The 25,358-nt window shown below is 37.1% G+C and overlaps 1 protein-coding gene across 2 annotated transcripts in view; it reads right to left on the bottom strand.

Annotated features, from left to right (window-relative positions):
• Positions 1-25,358, bottom strand: part of Mtmr6 (Myotubularin related protein 6) — a 56,777-nt gene that overhangs the window by 6,328 nt on the left and 25,091 nt on the right. For both annotated transcript variants that reach the window (XM_028181098.2, XM_028181027.2), the window contains exons 2-14: positions 21,490-21,606; positions 19,647-19,809; positions 17,905-18,062; positions 17,032-17,204; positions 14,602-14,689; positions 8,204-8,336; positions 7,125-7,200; positions 5,313-5,469; positions 4,915-5,058; positions 2,865-2,971; positions 2,132-2,260; positions 1,472-1,598; positions 413-552 (exon numbers count right to left, since the gene is read on the bottom strand). In XM_028181098.2, the coding sequence (XP_028036899.2) occupies positions 413-552; positions 1,472-1,598; positions 2,132-2,260; positions 2,865-2,971; positions 4,915-5,058; positions 5,313-5,469; positions 7,125-7,200; positions 8,204-8,336; positions 14,602-14,689; positions 17,032-17,204; positions 17,905-18,062; positions 19,647-19,809; positions 21,490-21,606 (1,712 nt within the window). The remainder of the gene's footprint in view (positions 1-412; positions 553-1,471; positions 1,599-2,131; positions 2,261-2,864; positions 2,972-4,914; positions 5,059-5,312; positions 5,470-7,124; positions 7,201-8,203; positions 8,337-14,601; positions 14,690-17,031; positions 17,205-17,904; positions 18,063-19,646; positions 19,810-21,489; positions 21,607-25,358) is intronic.

Genomic DNA, 25,358 nt, shown 5'->3' with positions numbered 1-25,358 from the left:
TTTCTTTAATTGAAGGTTTAATCTCGCGTTTTTTATTGTCATTGTATTATTTTCAACGTTTCGGATACTTTACGGTTTATTTTCAAACTAAGGACTTTAATTATTGTACTAGCTTAGTATATAATTTTTACTGATGGTAGGACCTCTTGTGAGTCCGCACGGGTAGGTACCACCGCCCCGCCTATTTCTGCCGTGAAGCAGTAATGCGTTTCGGTTTGAAGGGCGGGGCAGCCGTTGTTACTATACTGAGACCTTAGAACTATATCTCAAGGTGTGTGGCGCATTTACGTTGTAGATGTCTATAGGCTCCAGTAACCACTTAACACCAGGTGGGCTGTGAGCTCGTCCACACATCTAAGCAATAAAATATATATAGTATATATATAATTATATATCAAAATGTTGTACAAACTTATTATCGATCTGCAATTCTTCTGTTTTCGCTTCTATATCGACGGAGTTCACGTTCCCGTTTCGATAGTTCACGATCGCGTTATCTTTGCTATTGTCGTCTTTACGTCTTGACAGGAGATTTTTGAATGTATTAATTCTCTGGAAAAAAAAAAAAAGCTTGTGATAAACTGTCCAACAATTGATATACAGCAAAGCACTATAAATAACACTAATTTATAAATCATGTTTATTTTATCACACAAACTCATATGTATGTATATTTTTTTATTTTTTTACTGCTTAGACGGTTGGACGAGATCACAGCCCACCTGGTGTTAAGTGGTTACTGGAGCCCATAGACATCTACAACGTTAATGGGCCACCCATCTTGAGATATAAGTTCTAAGGTCTCAAGTATAGTTACAACGGCTGCCCCGCCCTTCAAACCGAAACGCATTACTGCTTCTCGGCAGAAATAAGCAGGGTGGTGGTACCTACCCGTATCTTCCTACTTCTGCCGCCAAACAAGCATGAGTTTCGTTGTTCAACAACAACAAACTTCAACCTTGAACCTAGAACGAGAGTGGAACACAGCTCGAGGCTCTTGTTGTAGCGGAACCTACTGCGAGACCTGCGCGGCTGAGTACCATCATTTGCCATGAAGCAGTATATTTTCCTTTTAATGAATATTAAGACTTAACACGATATACTTAAGACTTTAATTTTAAGTCTCAGGTATGAGTACCATCATCTGCAATGAAGCAGCATATTTTCCTTTTAATGAATATTAAAACTTAACACAATATACTTAAGACTTTAATTTTAAGTCTCAGGTATGAGTACCATAATCTGCAATGAAGCAGCATATTTTCCTTTTAATGAATATTAAAACTTAACACAATATACTTAAGACTTTAATTTTAAGTCTCAGATATGAGTACCATAATTTGCCATGAAGCAGTATATTTTCCTTTTAATGAATATTAACACTAAGGCAATATACTTAAGACTTTGATTTTAAGTCACAGTTAACCATTTAATGAGGACGTGCACCAATGTAGTGCTATTTAGACAATACCTTAGCAAGATAGTTGATGTGGTGATCAAGGGCCGAACAGTGTTCCACGGAGGCCGGCAGGAGGTCGCCGAGAGGCTCACGTGGATGCACTCCACTTTCGTGGCGGCAGTACATGCCGCGCCAGAACCTACACCACACATAATGTAATCGCACAACGCATCTAAGACTTCACCTTAGTAATAGCAGGCTTACAAAAATCTGGTAAGTCAACAAGCAAAACTAATTATAGTACTTCAATTATTACTAGTTTTACGCAGTTTCAGATTTAAATTAATTTTATGTATTACGTTTTCTTTTGTTTACATATTAATTTTAAGCAAAATACATAATAATAAATAAATTAATAACCTTAAAGCTAATCAGTAGCAATTTAAATAAATAAAACTGTAGACAGAAAATACATACATAATATACATATTGAACTATTTTGTCTTTGCTCAGATACAATTGAATGAACGTAGTGAACGACCTACGTAACACTAGTTCACAAAAATCCGAGATGAGCTAGTTGATCAACATAAAGCCTTTTTTTTTGCTCTTGTAGGCAAACGAGCATACGGCCCACCTGATGGTGGGTCGTTACCGTCGCCCATGGACTTCAGCAATGCCAAGACAGAGCCAAGCCGCTGCCTACCGTACTACAATCAAGACTACAATCACCTTATACTTTGAGCCGTGAGATCTGGTCTCAGTGTGTCGGGATGCGCTTTAGGGTTGTACAGTGGATTCTTATATTCGTTCAGATGACTCGCCATGTACCCCCAAAGTGAAAACGTGCGTTCTGATAGCCTGAAAACGAAATTGTTTACGTACCATTCATGAATGCTAACATAATTTATGTTTAATTAAAACCACTGTAGCGAACGGAGTCGTCGTACTCCCTTACGGAGGCGCGAAACGGGCATCGGGGCGAACCGCTCTGCGAGGGCAGAAGCTCCCTGTCACTTAGGGCAGGCAGGGGTAAAATGATCGCAGGATATGCAATATTATAGTAAATAATAGAGTCCGACATAACCCGGTCCATTACCCACCTCGACCGGGTATCCGTAAATGGATTCACCAGCTTTAAAAAAAAAAAAAGGGTATGCAATATTGCGTGCACCGGTTGCATATATGATCGACTTAATATATACTTATACTAGCGACCCGCCGCTTAGTGGCTTAGCTAATCATCGAACACAATAATTATGAAGGAGCGTTCAATTTTTACGAATTAATCTAATTAAAAAAATAATTTTTTTTTTGATCGAATTCAATTTTTTACTTACTGCCTTCACGGGCAGATAGATACACAGCCGTCTGACGGTAATTGATCACAGTCGCTCACATATATCATATATCAACATGGCGTTGCGAACCCGTCTGGTCGTGACGTCACAACAGAATATTTCACCTGAGATCCCTCCTGTCCTTCTCGCAGTTCCCGATGAAGGTGCCGTACTGACAGGCGTGGACGTGGTCGTGCAGCGTCAGCAGGAACCTCTCGTTGAACTGGAACGCCTGTAGGTATACATGCCCGATATCTATACATAGTATAAAACAAAGTCGCTTTCTCTGTCCCTATATCTGTCCCTATGTATGCTTAAATCTTTAAAACTAAGCAACGGATTTTGATACGGTTTTTTTAATAGATAGAGTGATTGAAGAGGAAGCGTTATATGTATAATAACATCCATTAAATAGTGGAGAAATTCTGTTATTTTTGAGGTTTCTAATGTGATGTCGTAAATAATCAATAATAAAATTTCATGTTTCCGAAGCGAAGCTAGGGCGGGTCGCTAGTCTATACTAATATATAAATCTACGCGGCGAGGTGACAACTCAGTTGAGCGCCTTGTGGTGCAGGGCATGATAGAGGGTACAAGACCGCGCGGCAGATCACCGTTACGATGGACCGACCAAATAAAGGCAGCTCTAAACGGTCCCGTTAACGAGTGCACAAGAAGGGCCGCGGTACGCGAGGAATGGCGACGTCTGGTGAAGCGCACCACCAACCCAAGTGATGACCACGACCACTCTGCCAAGAGTGCATACGACTGAGAAGAAGAAGAAGAAGAACAGTGGTTTTTACGGATGTTCCGTTATAACTACTGAATCGTGCATCCGATTGACTTGAAACTCCATGCAGAAAATACATGCACTTAATGGATAGGCTAATATTTATATGAGTGTTGGACTCCCTACACCAGTTGCGGGGGCCTTAATGATGAGAATCTTTGTGGGGGTGAGAAACAATAATGTTAATTTTAAAAGTCTAGCGAAGCGGACGGGTACAGCTAGTATTTAACACAATAGAAAAATGATGCGTTGCCATAACTTTATAATACGGATACAAAATAAAAGTCAATTTGAAGGATGGGCCAGCCGTCGTACTGTTACAACTGTTACTCTTGTCTCAGCGCAGGTGGCGGCATTTACGTTATAAATGTCTATGGGCTAAGGTAACCAACCACTTAAGGTGCCCACCAGGTGGAGTTTTTTTAGCCGCGTTAAAAAAGCGTTCAAATAGAATAGATGCATTTCCTAGTATATGTTCATACGTCAGCGCTTTTAAAACGCGACACTTTTTTATCGCGCAGTGTTGCATTTTGAGCGCTAAACGTTGGGCGTTACAGATTACGTCACATCGAGAACGTTATAAAAGCGCCAACGCCGAGTTTTAAGGCAACGTTTTTAAAACGCCCATGCGAATGAGGGCTTAAAGGCTTCGTCAAACAGAACGCGCACTAAGCGTTACGTTTTAATGACGCGCTCTTTTCATGTCACAAAAATTGACTAAATGAGCCCAACGCTCCTTGACGCAACGTAACATTCACCAAATCATTGTGCCTTGCCTTTCGATAGCAGTGTGAAATTTTAAAAGTATTATGATGTCGAGTGATTCAGATGTGGCATTGTATAAGCATGGGTATTTTATAACTAATTCTATTAATTTTTCGGGCATCATCCAGTATTTTAATACACATTCACTTGGACGCTAAAATAAAATTTGTAAAAAATGACAACGCCTGACGTGAAGGCATCCTAACGCCGCGACAGAGCGTTGCGTAATGCGTTTTAGCCCTGGCGTTCTGTTTGACAGTTTACTACCGAAGTAGTACAACACACCTCGGCGTCATAGCGCGCCGACAGTTTAGCATTCTGACGCGCGCAAAGACGCGTTCTGTTTGACGAAGCCTTAGACCTCATTCGCACGGGAGTTTTATTTAGCGCGCGTTAAAAAAGCGTTCAAATAGAACATATGCATTTCCTAGTATATATTCATACGTCAGCGCTTTTAAAACACGACGTTTTTTTTATTGCGCAGTGTTGCATTTTGAGCGCTAATAGAACGAGTCAGATCGAGAACGTTCTAAAAACGCCAACGCCGAGTTTTAACGCAACGTTTTTAAAACGCCCGTGCGAATGAGGGCTTAAGCGATGCGAGCGCGGCGCTCCCGTACCTCGGGGCGCTGTCGCAGCAGTTGCCACGTGCAGTCGAGCAGCTGCGTGAACACGGGCGACCTCTCGCGGCCATCGCACGCGATGTGCCCGCATCGAGCCGTGAACTTGTGCCCGAACGACAACCAGTCCTTCTCGATCAGGGCCTGTAATATTTATATCACAATTAAAACACAACATTAATTTAATTCACTCCACTCCACTTTCAGTGACGCAGATAGCATTCGATGGTAGACAGCGTAAAGAACAGTGCATCGTGAATGTAAAAAAAAAACCTATGTTATGTCATCGGTCCTTAATAAGTATACCAAATTTCGAGTTAATCCGACGTTTTGAAGGGGGTCAACATACAGACGTCTGAAGCTAATAAAAGCGTATTAAAAGCAGCATTTCTCGTCACCTGATATCCGTTAATGGTGCGATAGTGTGGTTCCAAGACGAGGGCGGCCAGGGAACAGACCTGGGCGGTTCTATCCCAACCATCACTGCAGTGCACACACACACTGACCCCGCTCTCAATCGCACAGGCTATCCACCACGACGTGTCCAGTATCGATCTAGAAAAAGACATTAATAGGGAATCACATAGCTAATTATTTAAAAAAAAAAAAAGCAGTACCTACACATGTAACAAAAACTCAGGTAAGCAGTCCTTCATTGTGTGACGTCATTTAAGGTTAAAAAATAAATAACAGTTTAAAAAACACTAAAAAAATACTACAACGCTTTTTTTACAATAAAATCTTTAGGGGTTATTTTAGTATTGGTCAATAATGATTCAGGGCGTTGTCGGAAGTGAGATAATTAAATAACACAACTGGTTAATCGGAGCGTTTATTCGCGACTGAACTTAAAAAGTAAAAAGCAACGGAGCTTGCGGGCGCAGCCGCATGTTATGACTACGAACAATTTTGTTTACATAACAAACTGTGTCCCTACAAAAATCATTTTTCTTCATCTTATACTATTTTTAATTCAAATTTATTAAAATTTATTTTCTATTTTTTAGTTGGATTTTCTATAAAAACGTTTTTTTGTTTGTTTTTTTAAACTATTATTTATTTTTCATTTCTTAGTTGAATTTCAATTTTTTCAATATTTTTTTAAAATATTGAATTATCATTGGTCTTTAATAAGTATACAAAATTTCGAGTTAATCCGAAGTTTTGAAGGGGGTCAAAATCATTTTCAAAAATTCCGTTACATACTAACATACATACGCCTGGAACTAATAAAAGCGTATTAAAAAACAACAATTATGAGCTATATATCGTCTTTTCGCATTAAAAGTGTATAATTTCCTAAAATATTCTAAATTGAGTTAATATGCGAAATCATTTGGAATCACCAGTATTTTTCTCATAAATACTGTTAAAAGAGCGTAGTTTAGTTTTTTTTTTAGTTTACCTATGTTTTCTATTAACAAAATTAATACATAATTTTATCTTACTTTAATAGACAGATAATGTAACTGGTAAAAAATAAAATGTAAATGTTGCAAAGATGACTAATATTAAAATATCACATATTAAGCCTTTAAAACACTCTCTTGTAAAATTAGTAAGTTCTGAGATTAATTAAACAGTTTTAATGCGAGAAGACGATATGACGTTGCGTATTATTTTGGCAAAGAACAAGCCTTGACCTAAATGCCGACTATTCTCATTACTGAATCTGCATTTCTAATCGGTGGTGACGTCATGACGATTTAACAGTAGCACTAAAGACGAAATTAAATAAAAACATAAATATTATTTTATACCTGAAAAGAAAATTGGCAAATGGAACGCAACGCATGTCGAAGTCGTTTCCGTGTTCCATTAAACTGACCATATTATACACCTTAGCGGCTATTATCAACAAAGCCCATGTCATTACGGATCCTCCTGATCCATTAACGGTGATTTTAGGCAATACAAGCACCGGTCACCATCCTCGTCGAACCCGTCGCTTGCGACGAAGGGCTCGTCGAGCGAATTAACCCATAGACACAGCCCACCGAGTTTCTCGCCGGATCTTCTCAGTGGGTCGCGTTTCCGATCCGGTGATAGATTCTGCGAAGCACTGCTCTTGCTAGAGTCAGTGTTAGCAACACTCCGGTTTGAGCCCCGTGAGCTCATCTACACACGTTAGGGTGAAGCTGAAATAGCCTCTCAAGGCTATCAGCATAGGTAGGAAAAAAAAGAACAAAGTCAGTGAGTGTGCCACTTACTTGATATGTTTCAGCCACCCCGACGATTCTAAGCCACTTAAAAACGATGACATCGTGGGTGTATTCTGTTCGCAAGCTGTAAACAACACAAGCAAATGTCAATTTAGGAGTATCATTGAAAATTGCACTGTCACCAGTATTCGTCAAGCCCGTACGGGTATGTAGTTAAGTACCGTCCTGTCTATTTCTGACCCGGATAGATGGTGAGGTCTGATCCAAGTCCTAGTCTTTGGGATGGAATCTTGTAACTGTTTATCCACCATATAGAAGGTTTTTCATTTATTAGTGGAATGTGTTTTTTTAGCTAAACAAGTGAGCTCACAACAGCCTACCGTTTACTGCTTAGCAAATAATATCTGCTAATTTCGCGAGAAACAGAATAGAAATCTCAATTTCATTGGAATAAACTATAATTTCCTAGCAATTTTATTCCCGGAATAAATAAATTGAATGTAAATTCGATTTTACGTATTGTAGTAAAACACGTGTACTTTTAAGATCAATCATTAATTATATTATGAAACACAAAAAGTAGGTACTATTTTTGTGCGAAGACATTAACGAAAAAATCTAAATAGGTTATTTCGGGTCCTGGGTAATTTAGGGGTAAACAACACTTCGCATATTTTTCGTATGTACATGAACATTTAATAATGTACAGATAGACATCTCTTACAGTTTTATTGTTACTAGTAAAACACGATAGCGCTCCGCTGTGACTGTCGCTAAAAGTACTCGTGCGCCAACTATCGCACGTACCTATTATAATATAATCACTAGTATAAACAAATAAATACAATCATAATAGTTTATATATAAAACACTAGTATAGATATTTAATACCGACTGTGTATCACCCCAGACTCCTACGAACAATGTACGCAGTGCGAATCTACTGTCGGGCGTCCCATAGACACGGCCCACACGGCTCTTGCTAGGGTTCGGTTTAGCAACGTCATCAGGTTTGAGCCCCGTGAGCTCACCTACTAGTTAAGGTTACGCTGAAATAGCCTCTCAAGGCTATCAGCTTAGGTAGGAAAAAAAAAAAACGTCGGGCATTCGTACGATTTTAAACTCACTCTCGACTAATTTCTGCAAGCTTTTCCTCATGACGTGAATGTTTCCGATGCCGCTGAACTGAAACTTTATGTTCTCGTAGAAGGCTTCGTTCTCGTAGCCCTTGCCTGCGGCGCGATTCACCATTGCATTTATCTGTGGGATTTTACGCAAAAAGTTTGTTCCGGAACCTATTTTTCTCCCGCGCTATCGCCACTGAGCTACCAGACGTGAGACAACAACAAAGACATCATATATTGAATATAAAATATCTTTAGAGTTCCAACCCCGGGCGGAAAGGCGAAACTATCCAATCTTTTTATAGCTTAGATGGGTGGACGAGTTCATGGTCCACCTGGTGTTAAGTGGTAACCGGAGCCCATAGACATCTACAATGTAAATGCCGCCAGTTTTAACAGTACAACGGCTTCGTTACCTTTCAAACCGAAACACATTACTGCTTCACGGCAGAAATAGGTGGGGTGGTGGTACCTAAGCGTGCGGACCCACAAGAGGTCCTAACACCAGTAAAAATCACTTCAAATCACACGACACCGACACTGCCCTTCATAGTATGTTCGTAAAGCAAAGCCTAAGTGTAGTGTGCAACAACACGTTACTTTAGTTGTAGTATAGGTATAACCATTGTATTTTGTATTAAGTAATTAGTAAGACAGTCAATAAACGATCGTCGACCAAAGCACTCGTTTCATTTAGATAGCCCACACATCACATGGCGACCCTGCCAGTGGTGCGTCGCGGGCGCGCCGCTTGTAAAGTGATATCTACGCCTTACGCCGTTTTAAATAAGTGCATAATAATTTTTTGGACTAACTTGCAAAAATTATAAATTTATTTGTTCCGCACAAACATATTTTTGACATTACCTACGCATCGTCTGTACCTGTTTATAAAGAGTTTCTGAAAAAAGAAGAGAACCTATTTATACTAAGAATATGGGAGGACAAAATACGAAACAGGAAAAGGAGGAAATTACTGAAAAAATGATAGATGCTATACAAATGTATGATTCATGCTTAAAAGAGCAAACTTGCAAAGTTTGTTAATTTGTTTTGTTTTAAAAACGCGTATCAGTAAAGCTGCTAAACTCAAATTAAAACAAAATTATGCAACTGTTACGGAATTGATAACTGACATACAAAAATATTTGCTAACTAAACAATCGGCAAGTTCTCTTTTAACGCAAATTAATAATATAAGTCAAAAAGAAATGACCATAAAAGATTATGCAAATAAATTAGAAACAATGTTCGTTGACCTCACAATTTCTCAAGCTAATTCAAAACCAGAAGCATACGAAATTTTGAGGCCAATTAATGAGAAGTTGGCCGTGAAAAAATTTGCGGATGGTCTCCGCAATAGGAGATTGAGTACAATCATATCAGCGCGGGACTACAGCGACTTCAAGGACGCGGTAAGAGCAGCTGAGGATGAGGAATCAGCGCAGCCACCGCAAGGCACCGTGTTAAACTATCGGGGTAAGCGAAATTATTTTCCATCAAATATATACAGACAGAACTACTCCCAAGGTTACGGCTACAGATCTCAGCGCCCTGCAGGTCATCGTGGTCATGGTAATTTTTACAGACACCCTGGAGCACCAATGTTCCATCAACAGGCAAATAGGTACATACGGCCGTCACGTCCCCATTATCAATCTTATCGCGGACGCGTAAATACCTATAAGACATATAGGGGAGGACGTCACAACTCTCACCAAGCATATACAATGCAACAACCTATGTCACATACGAATAATCCGCCTCCTACAAGTAGTACTCAAGAAAATGTAGATTCCAGGCAAATGCAGTTTTTTCGGCCATAAAATTCTAACTTGTAATCATGACACAGAATTTATAACAGTTTATATTAACAATCATACATATAATCTTTTATTAGACACCGGAGCAACATTATCTGTATTACATAGAAGGGCGATACCCGAGAACGTAACTATAAACAAAAGGAATGTTGTTATAAACGGCGTTGGTGGTCAAGTTAGCGTGAATCACTTTGCTGACATAACATTATCGTTAGAAAACGGAGACTTATTTTGTCACAGGTTCTACTTATTCGATTCATTACCATGTCGAGTCGACGGAATTATCGGGTTAGATTTCCTGAGAACGAACTTCGCGAACATTGATTTATCAAATAACATATTAACATTACTGAGAAATGGTAGAGAGAGCGTGGTACAAATTCATAAGAGTAGCGATTTTGAGGCTTATTTAAATATTCCAGCACGTAGTGAGTCAATACATTTTTTGAATTGCAATTATAATGAACAAACAGATTTTGTGGTAAGCTCTAAGCAGCTAACAGAAAATTTATTTTTGGCAGGAGGCATAGTCAGATCGAAAAATAATAAAATTCCAGTACAAATTCTGAACACCAGTGAGCAAGATATTAAGTTACCAGTATTTGAACTATGTGTAGACGTATTAAGCAATTTCGAGCAGTGTAAAATCGGAAAATTAAAATCGGATGTAGACAGAGTGAAAAAATTACTACCTCAATTAAATTTAAATCATTTAGGGTTGGAAGAACAAAAATCAATAGAGATAATTTGTGCTAAATATTCTGATGTTTTTTATTTAGAAGGAGATACATTAACAACAACAAATATTATGAATCAATCAATTACTTTGAAACCAAATGTCAAGCCAATTTATACGCAACCTTACAGGTTACCACAATCTTTAAAACCAGAGATTAAAAAACAAATTGATAAAATGATACGTGAGGATATTATCGAAGAATCGAATAGCGAGTGGTCAAGTCCGATATTGCTAGTACCAAAGAAAGTAGATGCAAATGGTAATAAAAAATGGAGATTAGTAATAGATTTTAGAAAGGTTAATGAAAATATACAGGATGATAAATTCCCGTTACCAAACATGACAGACATACTAGACGCTCTATCAGGAAGCATTTATTTTACTCATTTAGATTTGAACCAAGGTTTCTATGAAGTTACTTTAGATCCTGAAAGCAGAAAAGTTACAGCATTTACTACTAACACCGGCCAATATCAAATGAAGAGATTACCTATGGGACTTAAAATAAGCCAAAGTGCTTTCTCTAGAATAATGTCAGTAGCACTTTCAGGACTAACATACGAAAAATGCTTTGTGTATTGCGATGACGTCATCGTCTTTGGAAGGAACTTAGAGACGCATAATAAGAATTTAATTTCAGTTTTTGAGCGATTCCGAAAAATTAATTTAAAACTTAACCCAACAAAGTGTGACTTTTTAAAGAAAGACATTCTCTATCTTGGACACGTAGTATCAGCTGAAGGAGTTTTGCCAGACCCAGAAAAAACTAGAACTTTGCAAAATTATCCAGTTCCGAAAAACGCTGATGAGGTTAGAAGATTCGTTGCATTTTGCAATTACTACCGGAAGTTTATTCCATCATTCGCAGAGATAACCATACCCTTAAATAACTTATGTAGGAAACATCAACCGTTTGTTTGGTCCAAAGAATGCGATATAGCGTTTAATGAATTGAAAAATAAATTAATTACACCACCTATTTTACAGTATCCAAACTTTGACAAGGACAATGAATTTATCTTACAAACAGACGCTTCAAAGAAAGCAATAGGTTCAGTATTGTGTAATAGAGATATGAAACCAGTAGCGTATACAAGCAGGCCATTAAATAAAGCTGAACTAAACTACCCAACCATACAGAAAGAGTTATTAGCAATAGTGTGGAGTGTTAAGTACTTCAGACCATACTTATATGGCAGAAAATTTACGATCAAAACTGATCATAAGCCTTTAATTTATTTATTTGGGATGAAAGACCCATCTAGTAGACTTTTAAAATTTCGTTTAACACTAGAAGAATACGATTTCAATATTATTTACGTAAAAGGAAAAGAAAATGTTGTGGCAGATGCTTTGTCCAGAATTACTTTAACATCAGATGAATTGAAAGATATGAGTAATCAAAGTATTAATGTAATGACTAGAGCACAGAAAAAAAGATTGGAAAATGTAGACCATGGTATACAAAGTGACCCTAATATATCCGCAGACAAAAGGATTGATCACCCTCGAGTCGCAGAAATATTACGGAAACCGAACAATACCATAGATTTAGTTTTCAAAAGCGATAAAGAATTAGACAAACTACGAAAGAATGATAAAATAACATGCGAAGAAAAATGTTTTGCGTTTGCACCGAGTGAACAAACGTTATATATTAATCTTAGGTTTAAATTACATTTCACGCGAGACGTATTTGTAAATGAACTAAGATATTTTTGTGAAAATATTAAAATAAAAGAACTATGCATAGTAAAAGAAGATAGCAATGTATTATTTATAAAAGAATTAATAAGCGAAATATATAGTAGAAACAAATGGTCCGGACCACGTGTTCTAATAATTGAAGGCGTAAAGAAAGTTGTTGACAAAGATGAAAAAACGTTTATATTACAAGACTATCATTTGCTACCAACTAGCGGACACGCGGGAGTTCGAAGGATGGTAAACAATATTAAAAGAAAGTATTTTTGGCCAAAACTTGAATATGATGTTAGGGGATTCGTAAAAAAATGTTCTAAATGTCAGATAATGAAACATACACCTAGCGCGAAGGAACCGATGATTATCACTTCAACAGCTGAGTCAGCGTTCGATAAGATTTATTTAGATCTTATAGGTCCAATAGACAAGGACGACTCAGGTAATATTTACATCCTGACTATCCAATGTGAATTGAGCAAATACGTGGAAGCATACCCAATACCCTCAAAGGATACGATAACAGTCGCAAAAGCATTTGTAAGTAATTTTGTGTTGAGATATGGAATTCCTAAAGCGATTGTAACCGATCGAGGAACCGAGTTCGTGTCATCCACCATGAATGAGGTATGTAAACTTCTGAACATAGATAAACAAATGTCCACGGCCTATCACCATCAGTCGTTAGGCGCATTGGAAAATTCACACAAAAGCCTACGTAACTTTTTACGTATACAATGCGATGAAAACATGGGATCTTGGGGATATTGGTTACCGTTTTGGACTTTTGCATATAATAATACCGTGCATACGTCAACCACATATGCACCTTATGAGCTTGTTTTTGGGAAGAAATGTAATATTCCTACTAGGTTAACAAGTAATGTTGTAGAGCCAATATATAATATCGATAATTATGCATTAGAGTTAAGGTATAGATTACAATTAGCAAATAAGGATGCAAGAGAAAAGTTAATTGCAGATAAGATAAAACGAAAATGTGCGTATGATAAGAACAGTAAATCAACTGTGTACGAAAAAGACGATTTAATTTTATTAAAAAATGAGACCGGAACAAAAATGGACAGAGTGTTTCACGGACCATATAGTATTGTAGAAGATTGCGGACCTAATGTAAAATTATTAAAAGATAACAAAATAGAAATAGTACATAAGAATAGGATAAAACCATTTTATCAAGCTTAATGTTTAATTATAGAATAATAGAATTTACGTGTCATGACATTTAAATTTAATTTACATGTATTAAACTTAGCATTAAACTTAGCAGTTAGTATTTTTTTTTCAGACAAAAAAAAAATGTTTTTACATATTTTTTATTTTTTTTTTCTCACCCCCGAAGGTGTAGTGTGCAACAACACGTTACTTTAGTTGTAGTATAGGTATAACCATTGTATTTTGTATTAAGTAATTAGTAAGACAGTCAATAAACGATCGTCGACCAAAGCACTCGTTTCATTTAGATAGCCCACACATCACATGGTACCTAAGCGTGCGGACCCACAAGAGGTCCTAACACCAGTAAAAATCACTTCAAATCACACGACCCCAACACTGCACTTCATAGTATGTTCGTAAAGCAAAGCCTAAATACGTCTTAGGCCAAATTGGTTAGGCGTCTGTTCTAAGAGTTGGGTCTATGTAAGTGGCGGGCACAAAAACTCTTAACACGTTGACCACCGTGTAGGTCACCGATGCCCTACGCGGCGCATTGAAGTACTTATGTCGATCTCTGTTACTAAGCACCTGAATTGCCTAGCTTTCCCTTCTTTTTTTTGTTATTGCATCGGTTTCGTGTTTCCCAGAGTCTACTAGATATTCCGGCGCCTTAATAAAAAGATCGAGGAGAGAAAACTCATGCCTGGTCTTAAGCTAACGAAATAATGACGCCGACACACAGACCCATAGTGTTTGTTGTAGACCCATGTTGTAAGTCCTTATGAGGTTCCTGCCTATTTCAGTAGCAAAGGAGTTACCAATTCAAAGAACGGAACACAGGTTACACACAGCTAAGACTTCGTTCTCATGTATTAAGGTAGCCGAATTCACGTATTAACATTGGACAATCATCTCCTCCTCTACCTGTAGAGTGGTACCATCTAATAAGAAAAACTCACCCGCGGTCGCGTGTCCACGACGTACATGTACCCGCAATTTGGATTAGCTCTCCTAATTAAATCTAGCATCTGTTCGTCTTCCATACATCTGAAACGAATAGTACTGTGTCTTGGAAACGGTATGGATTGTGACGTCACGTAACAAAGTACAAACAAGTTGGCCAACCGTTCACAACGGATTCCGAAGATCGCATTGTCCGCGCAAACTTAGTAAGATACTATTAGCGAGCGCATTGTCCGCACAAACATAGTAAGATACTAAGCTTGTGCGGACAATACGCTCTGAACGCTACCCTGGATTACGTAACTAAAGGAAGTATTCATACACTATGTAACCGATGCGACCATATCTGTTGGATGTTTGCATTTTATTAGGGATCTGTTAAAATTAAGAAATTTACCTTTTCTCACTGTTATCAATCATCGATCATAATCATTATTTTCAAAATAAACATGCCTGCATAACCAAAATCATACTAGAATTATAAAATAAAAAGAGTAATTTCAAAATAAAAACGTCAAATTCGATTTTTTTTTTTTCGTCTCTTTTGAGCACTACTCAAGAAACATATTCTCCACAGCCGCGTTTCTCGTTAAGCCCGGAGGGGCTGGGAGTACATCTTCGAATCTCCAGTCAAAAATCTATATTAGAGATCGTATTACGCTTTTAAGGGCTTAAACACACTCTGTGGGGAAAAGTTTGACTAGTTTCACGTTATTCGAGGATGAACATAAATTACTGTTTTTATTTATTTCACGAGTAGCAGAAATGAGTCTTATGCCCGTATCTTTAGACGTTTCGTAAAATAGTCCTCCACTCTTAACTCATCCGATGATGCTCGAGAATTCCCTCCAAACTTACTCGAGTTTGGTATTTTTAGTCGACCATTACAATATTCCTCAACTGTCCTCGAGTGAGGTAATAATGATGAAAATTTGATCAAGCTAGCATCAAACCCATAGAGTTCTGTAGTCTATGGTCATTGTTTAATGTCAAAATTGTCAAAGTCAAGCTGCCGCTATCTGTTTGACACTAGATGAACTTGTTTGATGTTTTGGTTACTGAGTTATTCGTAAATATGTGTGCGTGCGGTAAATCTGAAAGTGTATTATTTATTTTCTAACCTATTATTATTTTAGATTTCGGATCCGGCTTTGTATTTTTATTCACAGCTTTTGTGTGATTTTGGTTGCATCGTGTTGTTGAAGCGCTTTTCCACAACCACCAGTTTATTATTATATAAATAAAACTTATAATCGCATTGACTTTGTTTATCAGGTAGTAAGCAAAATATGTCTCTTATAGTAGGTAAATAAAATAAAGAGTTTCAAATGGTCTAACCTCGAACTATTTACTTTATTAATAAATATTATCAAACTTAAATTATCAAAATATGTGGGAATCATGCACAGATCCAGGCCATTGCACAACAATATCATATATTTCCATTTGCGGTCCACATACTATTTGGACATTGATAGAAAACCAGCCTTGAGGAACGTTCAAGGTACGTCGCGACGTACCTTGACTTGACAGTTCGCCTACTTCACTCCGGTTAGGAAAATTTTCCAAGGACGTTTGAGTGGAGTTTATTTTTACGACTAATCATACCAAAACGCGCGTTGGAGGTTGAGTCGAGTCGAGTTAAGCTCGTGTGAACGACTAAAGATACGGGTGTTAGTTTACGACTAAACGTACAAAATTAGCTATTGGCTGTATAAAAAGTACTTACAGAAGTATGTAAGTACTTTTTGTATGTAAATAAAAGTACTTATAGCAAACCGGCCGGTACGTCACTCTCGCGGCCGTATGCCCGCTCGCTATACATAGTTATATAGTATCTATGTCCATCTTTTTAACAGTGTATAATCTATGTTCCGGGCGCTTCCGTTTTGAGTGTGAATAGCGTGCGCCCGCGTCTGAATGTAATTATCGTTTAAAATTGAAAATTGTTTGTGTTAAAGAAAGATTAGAATTCGAAATTCGATACTGGTGACTAACCCATAGTTTTAAATACCCCTGAGATCTACCCCTCACTATATACTTATATAAGTAATATACATGTGTTCACAGGCAATAAGCCAGTGCGCGTTTTCGGCGTTCATCGTATCTACTCCCTCGCAAAATTAAATAGTGATGTAAATCTTTTATTAAATTCATTTCAAGATAATTCGGTGTTTGCCACATTAGACCGGAAACACTTAAATTGAGCTTTAAAAAAATTAATGCCATATTTATATCTAATAATTCTCTTAGCTTCGATACTGACATTAAACAACAAATGCTGTTTTTTCTGTGTTTTTAAAAGCCAATCTACAATTTTAGTTGTGGACGCGGAATATCGTGTCGACATCCCTGAAACTAAGCCAGCGAATAGCATGGAAGTAAGTGTACACTAAAAAACTTCTCGGTGACGGCAAGACATTTACCTGGCAGAAAAACCGCTTAACGGTTGACTGCAACGAGCAATGGCTGCTTTATTATGATGTAAGTAGGCGAGTACTGGTAGCCGACCTCGGGACCTGAAGCTTGCGCTGCCGAGGAGCACCGCCGTGGACGCACGTGCGGGCACATACACTTCACTTGGATATGTGTCGCATAACTACAAATATACATTACAATTAGAAGCATAATACCGCATGTCTAGTATTTCGATTTATAAAATGGTTATAATTATTTTGATTAGTTATTTATTAAAAAAGTAGTTTAAAACAAACAAAACAAAAATGTTATGTATTACGGAAATATACATATCTAACTGAACCATCTTTGGTATAAGATTCCTTTTTTTTCGCCTACCTATCCGCTGGTAACCTAAGGGGCTATTCCAGCTAAGCCTGGATAGGTAGGTGAGCTCACGGGCTCAAGCTGAGCAAATTAACACCAGCCCTAACCAGAGCAGTGCTGCGCAGTATCTACCACCGGATTGGCATCGCGACCCAAGAAGATCTGGCGAGAACCTCAGTGGGCATAAGATTCCTTTAAATAATCTTAGCATATTAGACGTTTCGACAATAGAGCTCTCGTAGCCTATTGTATGGGTATCATTGAATAGCAAGCACCACATCCGTGGGTGTCGTAAAAGCGACTAAGGGATTCACCGGAGTATAATTGGCAGCGTTATCTGACTATTATAACAGCATACTGCTACCAGTAAGCTGTAAATCGTTTAAGCGTAAACCATTTCGAAACGCCTTTGATTATAATACTCGTATCTAGTAAAAGAAAATCCGCCCATTTGTTTACCCGAAACTAAATCGTAGATAAATTAATAAATATAAAATTTAAATTTAAAATCTCACCTCATAATCTTTATTCGCCGTGCACAAAACCCATTGATCATTAGGAACGTTCATTCTTTGGTATTCGGTTTGTATGTCGAAGAAATTCCAACCGGCGGATTTTGGTAGGTCGTCCGGTGTTGATTTATAATGGAAACAATATAATTCATCTATGTGCACTAAAAATAATAATTACATTAATTGCATCTGAAAAATTGGAAGTAAATAGGTACAGTTTAAACAGAAGAACAGCTATACTATAAATACGATTGCCGTATTGCATTGAGATATATTGTAAGCTCCAATATGGCGTTAAAAAGTACCTATAACCTCTTCTTCTTCTTCTTTTTCTCCACCTTATCCCACTAGGTGGGGTCGACACAGCTAATTTTTCTTTTCCATTCTCTTCTATCAGCCGTCATCTCAACACTCACTCCTCTCTCTCTCTCATATCCTCATTCACACACTCCATCCATGTCTTCTTCGGTCGACCTCTTCCCCCTCTACCTTGCACTACCATTTCCATACATCTCCTAGTCACATGCATCTTCTCTCTACGCATCACATGTCCATACCACGCTAACAGTCCGTTAAAAGCACCTATAACCTATAGTGAGAATTATTTCATATTGTATGGTTAGCAAAAAAAGTATTAGTTTTATATCTCTATTAAAACTGTTTTCATATATTAACAGATTTGAATTATAGATAAGGAATTGTTTGAGATGATCCCGTTGACTTATATGTACCTACTTGGAACCAAAACATAATATGGTGGTGCGTTTTTAAGGCACAATTTATCCGTACTATCCAACTATGTAATAAACTCCACCGAACGGTGATCCTAATCGGTACGACATATCCTTTTTTCAAACGAAATTTTAAAAAAGGTCCTATAGAATATATAGGTCCTAAAGAAAAAACCTATTTCAACATCATCAAAAGTACATAACTCATTTAATTATTATAATTTTTTCGACTGTCTATTCAGTAATCAGTTGTCATTACTATTGGTAGATTTCGTATTACGTAAAGCCTCTAACAATTACAGTGATATTACAAAGCCTTGAGGTCTACGTGACATAATTCCAAAGCGTCGACAAAGGGGTGTCGATTGGCACAGTTGACGGAAACATCAACCTTAATGGATTGCGTTAAATGGGTTACTCGATAGCTAATCACGGCCATCCATCCGCAGGGATCGCGACAAGCAACTTATTTACGTCAATATAAAGAGGATATGGTGAAAAATTTATATCAATATTATTAACAGCAACCAATTACTGGAACAGACGTTCCATATGAAATCTTTAGAAGCAATTTCTATTTCTTGGTCCACTATAGAACTATAAATTTTCGGAGATGAAAAATGCTTGTTTTTAAAGAATTAAAATAATCTTAAGAATGTCTGCATCGCACCGCCCACCACCGGAGTAGAGTGCATCTATACTACCTGGAGCCACTGGGTTCACATTCACAGTGCGTTTCCAGATATCTTTTTTGCTACATAGCATCCGGCTTTGGAATGAGCTTCACTCCACGGTGTAACCCTACCGCTATGACATGTCCTTCTTCAAACGAGGCTTGTGGAGCGTACTCAACGGTAGGCAGCGGCTTGGCTCTGCCCCTAGCATTGCTGAAGTCCATGGGCGACAGGAAGCACTCACCATCAGGTGGGCCGTATGCTCGTCTGCCTACAAGGGCAATAAAAAAACATCTTTGCAAGTCGAGGAGCTACAAAAATAGTTTTGTTGTGTACTCACCAGGTTGACTTAGCCTAAGCAAGGTCTGGTGCATCTCGTGGCAATCTCTCTCCCGCGGTATTACAAAGAATACCGACTGAAATGTCTTAGTGCGAACTAGGAGCGGAGAGCCAGCCGTCGTGATCGGTAAACGTTCCACTGTCGAAATGTGCATCAGGAGAATCTAGAATTGTTTTTCTAACTCACTGATATGCTTAACGTGAATACCTTGAAATGCTCTGAGGTCAATAAGCTTTGGATTGATTAAAAGTGACATTTATGAGTAATATAAAGACATGTTTAGATCAATAATCAATAATGCCGAGGATAGGCAGAGCCGACACAGGATAATCCAGAAGAAAGTAATTAAAAGAGGCCACGGCCTTCAGCATTGAAGATTATCAACGCAAGGAGGAGAAGATCAATAACATCAACAAAAATTTCACGCGTCGTTAACTCATTGCACTTTTTTTTTTTTTTTTTCCTTTCTTTCTGGCTTTTGTTACTTAGATTAAAGTACAATTTTGCCAACGTCGGGTAGTGGAGGTATCAACATAATTATGCTAGGACATTTACATAACATTTACAGGCATGAACTGAAAATAGAGTTACCTATTTAGTTTTACAATTTTTGTATTTAACTGTTAGTAGGAACTACAATTTTATATTATTAGTGTCTATGAAAGATGCAAGCGAGTAGACTACCTTTTTACTGGGGAGAGTTAATAGGAAGTTCATGTTGATTGGGAAGGGGATTATGTTTTTTAATAAAGTATATAGGGAATCACAATTATTGTTAAGAATGCAGTTGAAGAATATATGATCCACAGTACCTTCCTCGGATCCACAGTCGCATATTGCTGTATTTCTTACTTTGAATTTGAACAGCTGGACAGGAGAGCAAACGTGACCCAGTCGCATTCTGATAAGAATGCTAGTGGTACTTTTGTTAAGATTTCTGTACTTAAAAAACCATGGGGAATGGGGTATTGTTGGTTGGATCATAGAATACTTATACTTAAAAGATTCCCATTCTATGCTCCAGTCACGGAATAAAGTTTTCTTAGCAATACTTAATATATCAGTCATTGTATTATAAAAAAAAATGTTATCACCGTGCAATGTAGCCTTTTTTGCCAAACAATCTGCATACTCATTTCCTTCATTGCAGACTTGATGAATATATTAACCATCTAATATCATCTTCACATAAAATCATGAACCGAAAGTGTTTACTTGGAATTAATACTTATGTCACAAATATTTTGGCTAATGCGACACGAGTTAATATAACTGAATCTACTGTTACGCGCTGGGGTTCGGGATAAATAAATGTTCCACCAAAGTACAACTTAAAACTTTTTTTGCACTTAGAACACTTAAAGCACTTCACAAACACTTTAAAATTATCAATTCGCTTCTTCCGCTTCGCTTCAGGTGATCCGTTCCCTGTTTCGCTTCGAGTAGTTCCGATTACTTACTGACTGCGTGCCATCTCTAGAACGTTTTTATAGTCGAGACGAATCGAGATCGTTGAGAAGATTCCACAAAAGTCTAGTATTGTGTGTTTCCGTTATCTGACAAGAGATGGCGTTGTACTTCTCGAGCTTTCTAGATACTACTAGATCCTTCGATATTTGTTCGACTATTCGGCGATAAATGGCGTTACTCTTACCGGCGTAACACTACTTTAGAACTAAATTAAGGTAAATAATACTGAAGCAGGTAGGCAGCGGCTTGGCTCTGCTCCTGGCATTGCTGAAGTCCATGGGCGACGGTAACCACTCACCATCAAGTGGGCCGTGTGCTCGTCTGCTTACAAGGGCAATAAAAAAAAGCGTCAAAATAATTCCACGCAACTCACCCATGTCTCCTTCCTCATCTCGTGGTCGACGAATATAAGGTGGGTAGTAGCAAAGTACAATGTTCCTTTTGAAGGATTACGCAAATTGTACTTGTCCAATAACTGTACATTCTCCAGCTATAACAAAATTTATAAAATAAACAACCTAAATTTACTCAATTTTCTACGTAAATATCTCGGTAAAGAATGTTATAATTTGGGGTTATTGGATTTCTTGGGTAATTCACTATAGCCACGACACTGCCTCCAATAATTTCATTAGGTGCGATGGCACATTTTCTTAATAAACCATTATACTGTTGAATACGTTCCGTGCATTGGGGATTACATATATAAATAGGTACGATACTCCATTTTGTTTCATTCGGTTGTTTTTTTTTACCTAAAATGGATCAATGAGTACATAGCCAACGGGTTTAAGCTATTACCACTGCCTAGAAACACCTCAAAGTAACACCCAGTTGTCCACCAAGAGAAGTATGTAATGTACCTACGATCCAGATTGAAGTTTCAATCACCAAATAAAACGGTACAGACATAAAGCTCCTTTCAGACTAAGCTATACTATAGTGCCATATAGTATAGTAGATTATACTTAGCCAATAATATATAATACAGTACAGTGCGAACGTGTCCATAACAATGTATGGTGTGCGATATTGTTGTGCTATGAGCTATATACCATAAGCTATTATATTATAGCGTAGTCTGAAAGCGGCTTAAGACAAAAAACGGTCACAATTATTTTCTACTTATATGAGAGACTATAACAACATACACGGCCCAATAGGCAATCCATTAGCAAAATATTTCAATTGTTAGGTTAAGTTGAAAATTAAAAAAAAACATGTAGATCTTTTAATTGCATAATGTTGTTTGAAAGTGACGCCAAAAGTCGCATAATGTCTTATTACCATAATTATAATACGTGAAGCAAAAACTTTGTATCCCTTTTTACGTAAATTGCGCGGACGCAGGAATATGAAATTTTACACACTTATAGAGAATATAGAGAAGAAGTGCATGTCGGCGTTAAGCCAGGGTTTTCACACATAAGTTCTTTTACAATAAAAATAAAATACAATTCTATAAAACTTTAACATTACTTGTTTACAACATAAAGCCATGTCTTGTTTCTTACACAATCAGCCATTTTGTGATGGTTATAGCAACTACAACTTCTTTTATACAACAAATGTAATTACTGCGAAACAATTCACAAAATATAGCTTAATATTCACAATACATATTTTAGTGATTTTTACATGACTGACATTTAATTTAATTTACATGAATTACTTTTAAGTAATATTAACTAACATTGTTATTATCCAGCCTAATAATAGATGGCGCCAACAACATCATTGCATAGCAATTACAATACTTAATTAAATTAATAGTACTATTAATTATAATATAAATTATTATTAATATTTATGCTTTATTCATATTTAATCATTTATACAGTCATTTGTGTTTTTAAACAATAATATAACCATTAAACATATTCTGAACATTTTCACATCAAAACAGTGTCTGCTAATTATTAAATATGGTAGAATAAATTTTGTTGTTAACAATAAATAAATATTAACATAGAATAAACTAAACTATATATTATTATGTTAATAGTGGCCAATAGTGGCGTTACCGCCCATATGCACAATGCTAATATTTTTTTAAAAGAATGCATAAAAGATACATTAAATCAATAAAGAAAACATTACACACACTGCATACCATGTATTTGACGCACACACGCATGAATACTATTTACTGTCAAACTTTTGTTCTTCTTTTGTTCTTTTGACTGTGGTCAAATTGAGAATAGATTAAATATTGTTTGTCTTTATTAATATTTTTTTTATAGTGTAGCCTTGGTGAAATTTGTGATTATAGAGAAGTATAAAATACAATCATAATAGTGTACAAACTTACAATTAATTATAGTCGAATTTCAACTACTGCGGGATCTCTAGTTACCATAACTAGATTGAGTTTGTAGATGTAAATTAATTTTGTTATTATTTCATATTATTAATACTGCCCCGAGAAAACGAAATTCGAATTACTCATGAACAAGTTTATTTTAAGTTTTCTTTTTAAATGAAAAGTAAATCTTTGTTCCGTTTCAATCATTGTCTGAAGAAAGAATCACAAAACAGCTTTCTATTATACAACGAAAGATAATCTTATTATTTTAGAGACGTACTCTTTCGACCTTTTGCTCTTGAGATCAGATCTCAGGTGAACAATTTATTATAGCTTAATAAATTTAACGTTACTCGACTGTAGTAGTTTCTTTTATGATTGTGTGTCATTTTCTTTAAGCAGCAATTAAGCCTCTGTCATTATTAAAATCACTGACCGACATTATCCCCATTCGACTAGGTTAAGATTTGTTTGCCTTAGCACTAAAAAGGCATTCTTTTTTTTTTTTTTTAATCTGTGTACGAGCTCACAGCCCACCTGGTGTTAAGTAGTTACTGGAGCCCATAGACATCTACAACGTAAATGCGCCACCCACCTTGAGATATAAGTTATATAAGATCTCAGTATAGTTACAACAGCTGCCCTACCCTTCAAACTGAAACGCATTACTACTTCACGGCAGAAATAGGCCGGTTGGTGGTACCTACCCGTTCGGACTCACAAGAGGTTCTACCACCATTATTTAATTTTTAATAAAATATTGAATTTTCAATATATTTCAACAATCCTAGTAATAAAACTAAGAGTTACGAACAATTTCTAAGGTGAAATCATTCACAAACGTCGTATCGTTTCGAAAGAACATTAATATTTCAAGTTCTTTGATCTGCTACATTGTTCCCAATGAGAATTAAAAATATCTTATCAATAAATAATGTTCTTTCATTTTGTAAGTATGTATTCTGAAGTTTTTTTTTTTTTTGTTTGTTTCTGAAGCGAATTTTGCTTACAGTAAATTTGATATTTTTTCCGCCTCGAAAATTCGCTTTTAGAATTCAATTGAAGATACCTAATGTTTACTTTTATTTAGGATTCGAGATACTGAGGTATATATCAATGTGTGGCCTAAGTAAAGTAAATAATAGATATTGATATTTTTGATACGCTATTGTACTATATTGTTATAAGTAGAACTTTAATAAGATTGCCATGGTTGGATAATATCAAGTTTAAGTATAGTCAAATAAAGAGAAAGCAGAAGGATCGATGCCCTAGAAATGTGGTGCTGGAGAAGCATGCTCCGTATATCTTGAACTGAGCATTACACCAACGCCTCGACCCTAAAGGCACTTAACATCTCTCAAAGTGCAATCCAGGATTCTCCGATATTTTGGACACGTATCGCGACGGCCAGCAGAGTCTGTCAAGAAACTTGTTATTCAGAGTAGGGTCAACGGAAAAAAACCTCGTGAACGAAGCCGCTGGACTGATCAAGTGAAAATCTTTACCACACCCCACTTAACGAGTGCGTGCGGAAATCCTCAGTTCGCGCACGATCGAGAACAGTTGTCAAGGCTTTACTAAACAAGGACTCCACATGACCAGGACCATGATGATGAATCGTCGTCGTGGCCTAAAGGATAAGACGTCCGGTGCATTCGTGTTGAGCGATGCACCGGTGTTCGAATCTCAGGCGGGTACCAATTTTTCTAATGAAATGCGTACTCAACAAATGTTCACGTTTGACTTCCACGGTGAAGGAATAACATCGTGTAATAAAAATCAAACCCGCAAAATTATAATTTGCGTAATTACTGGTGGTAGGACCTCTCGTGAGTCGGCACGGGTAGATGCCACCGCCCTGCCTATTTCTGGCGTGAAGCAGTAATGCATTTCGGTTTGAAGGGTGGGGCAGCCGTTGTAACTATACTTGAGAC

The sequence above is a fragment of the Bombyx mandarina genome, chromosome A1 (assembly GCF_030267445.1).
Source record: "Bombyx mandarina strain Sakado chromosome A1, ASM3026744v2".
NCBI classification, from domain to species: Eukaryota; Metazoa; Arthropoda; class Insecta; order Lepidoptera; family Bombycidae; genus Bombyx; species Bombyx mandarina.
Note: the sequence above shows the minus strand (reverse complement) of the source record. Positions and strands in the feature narration are given on the sequence as shown.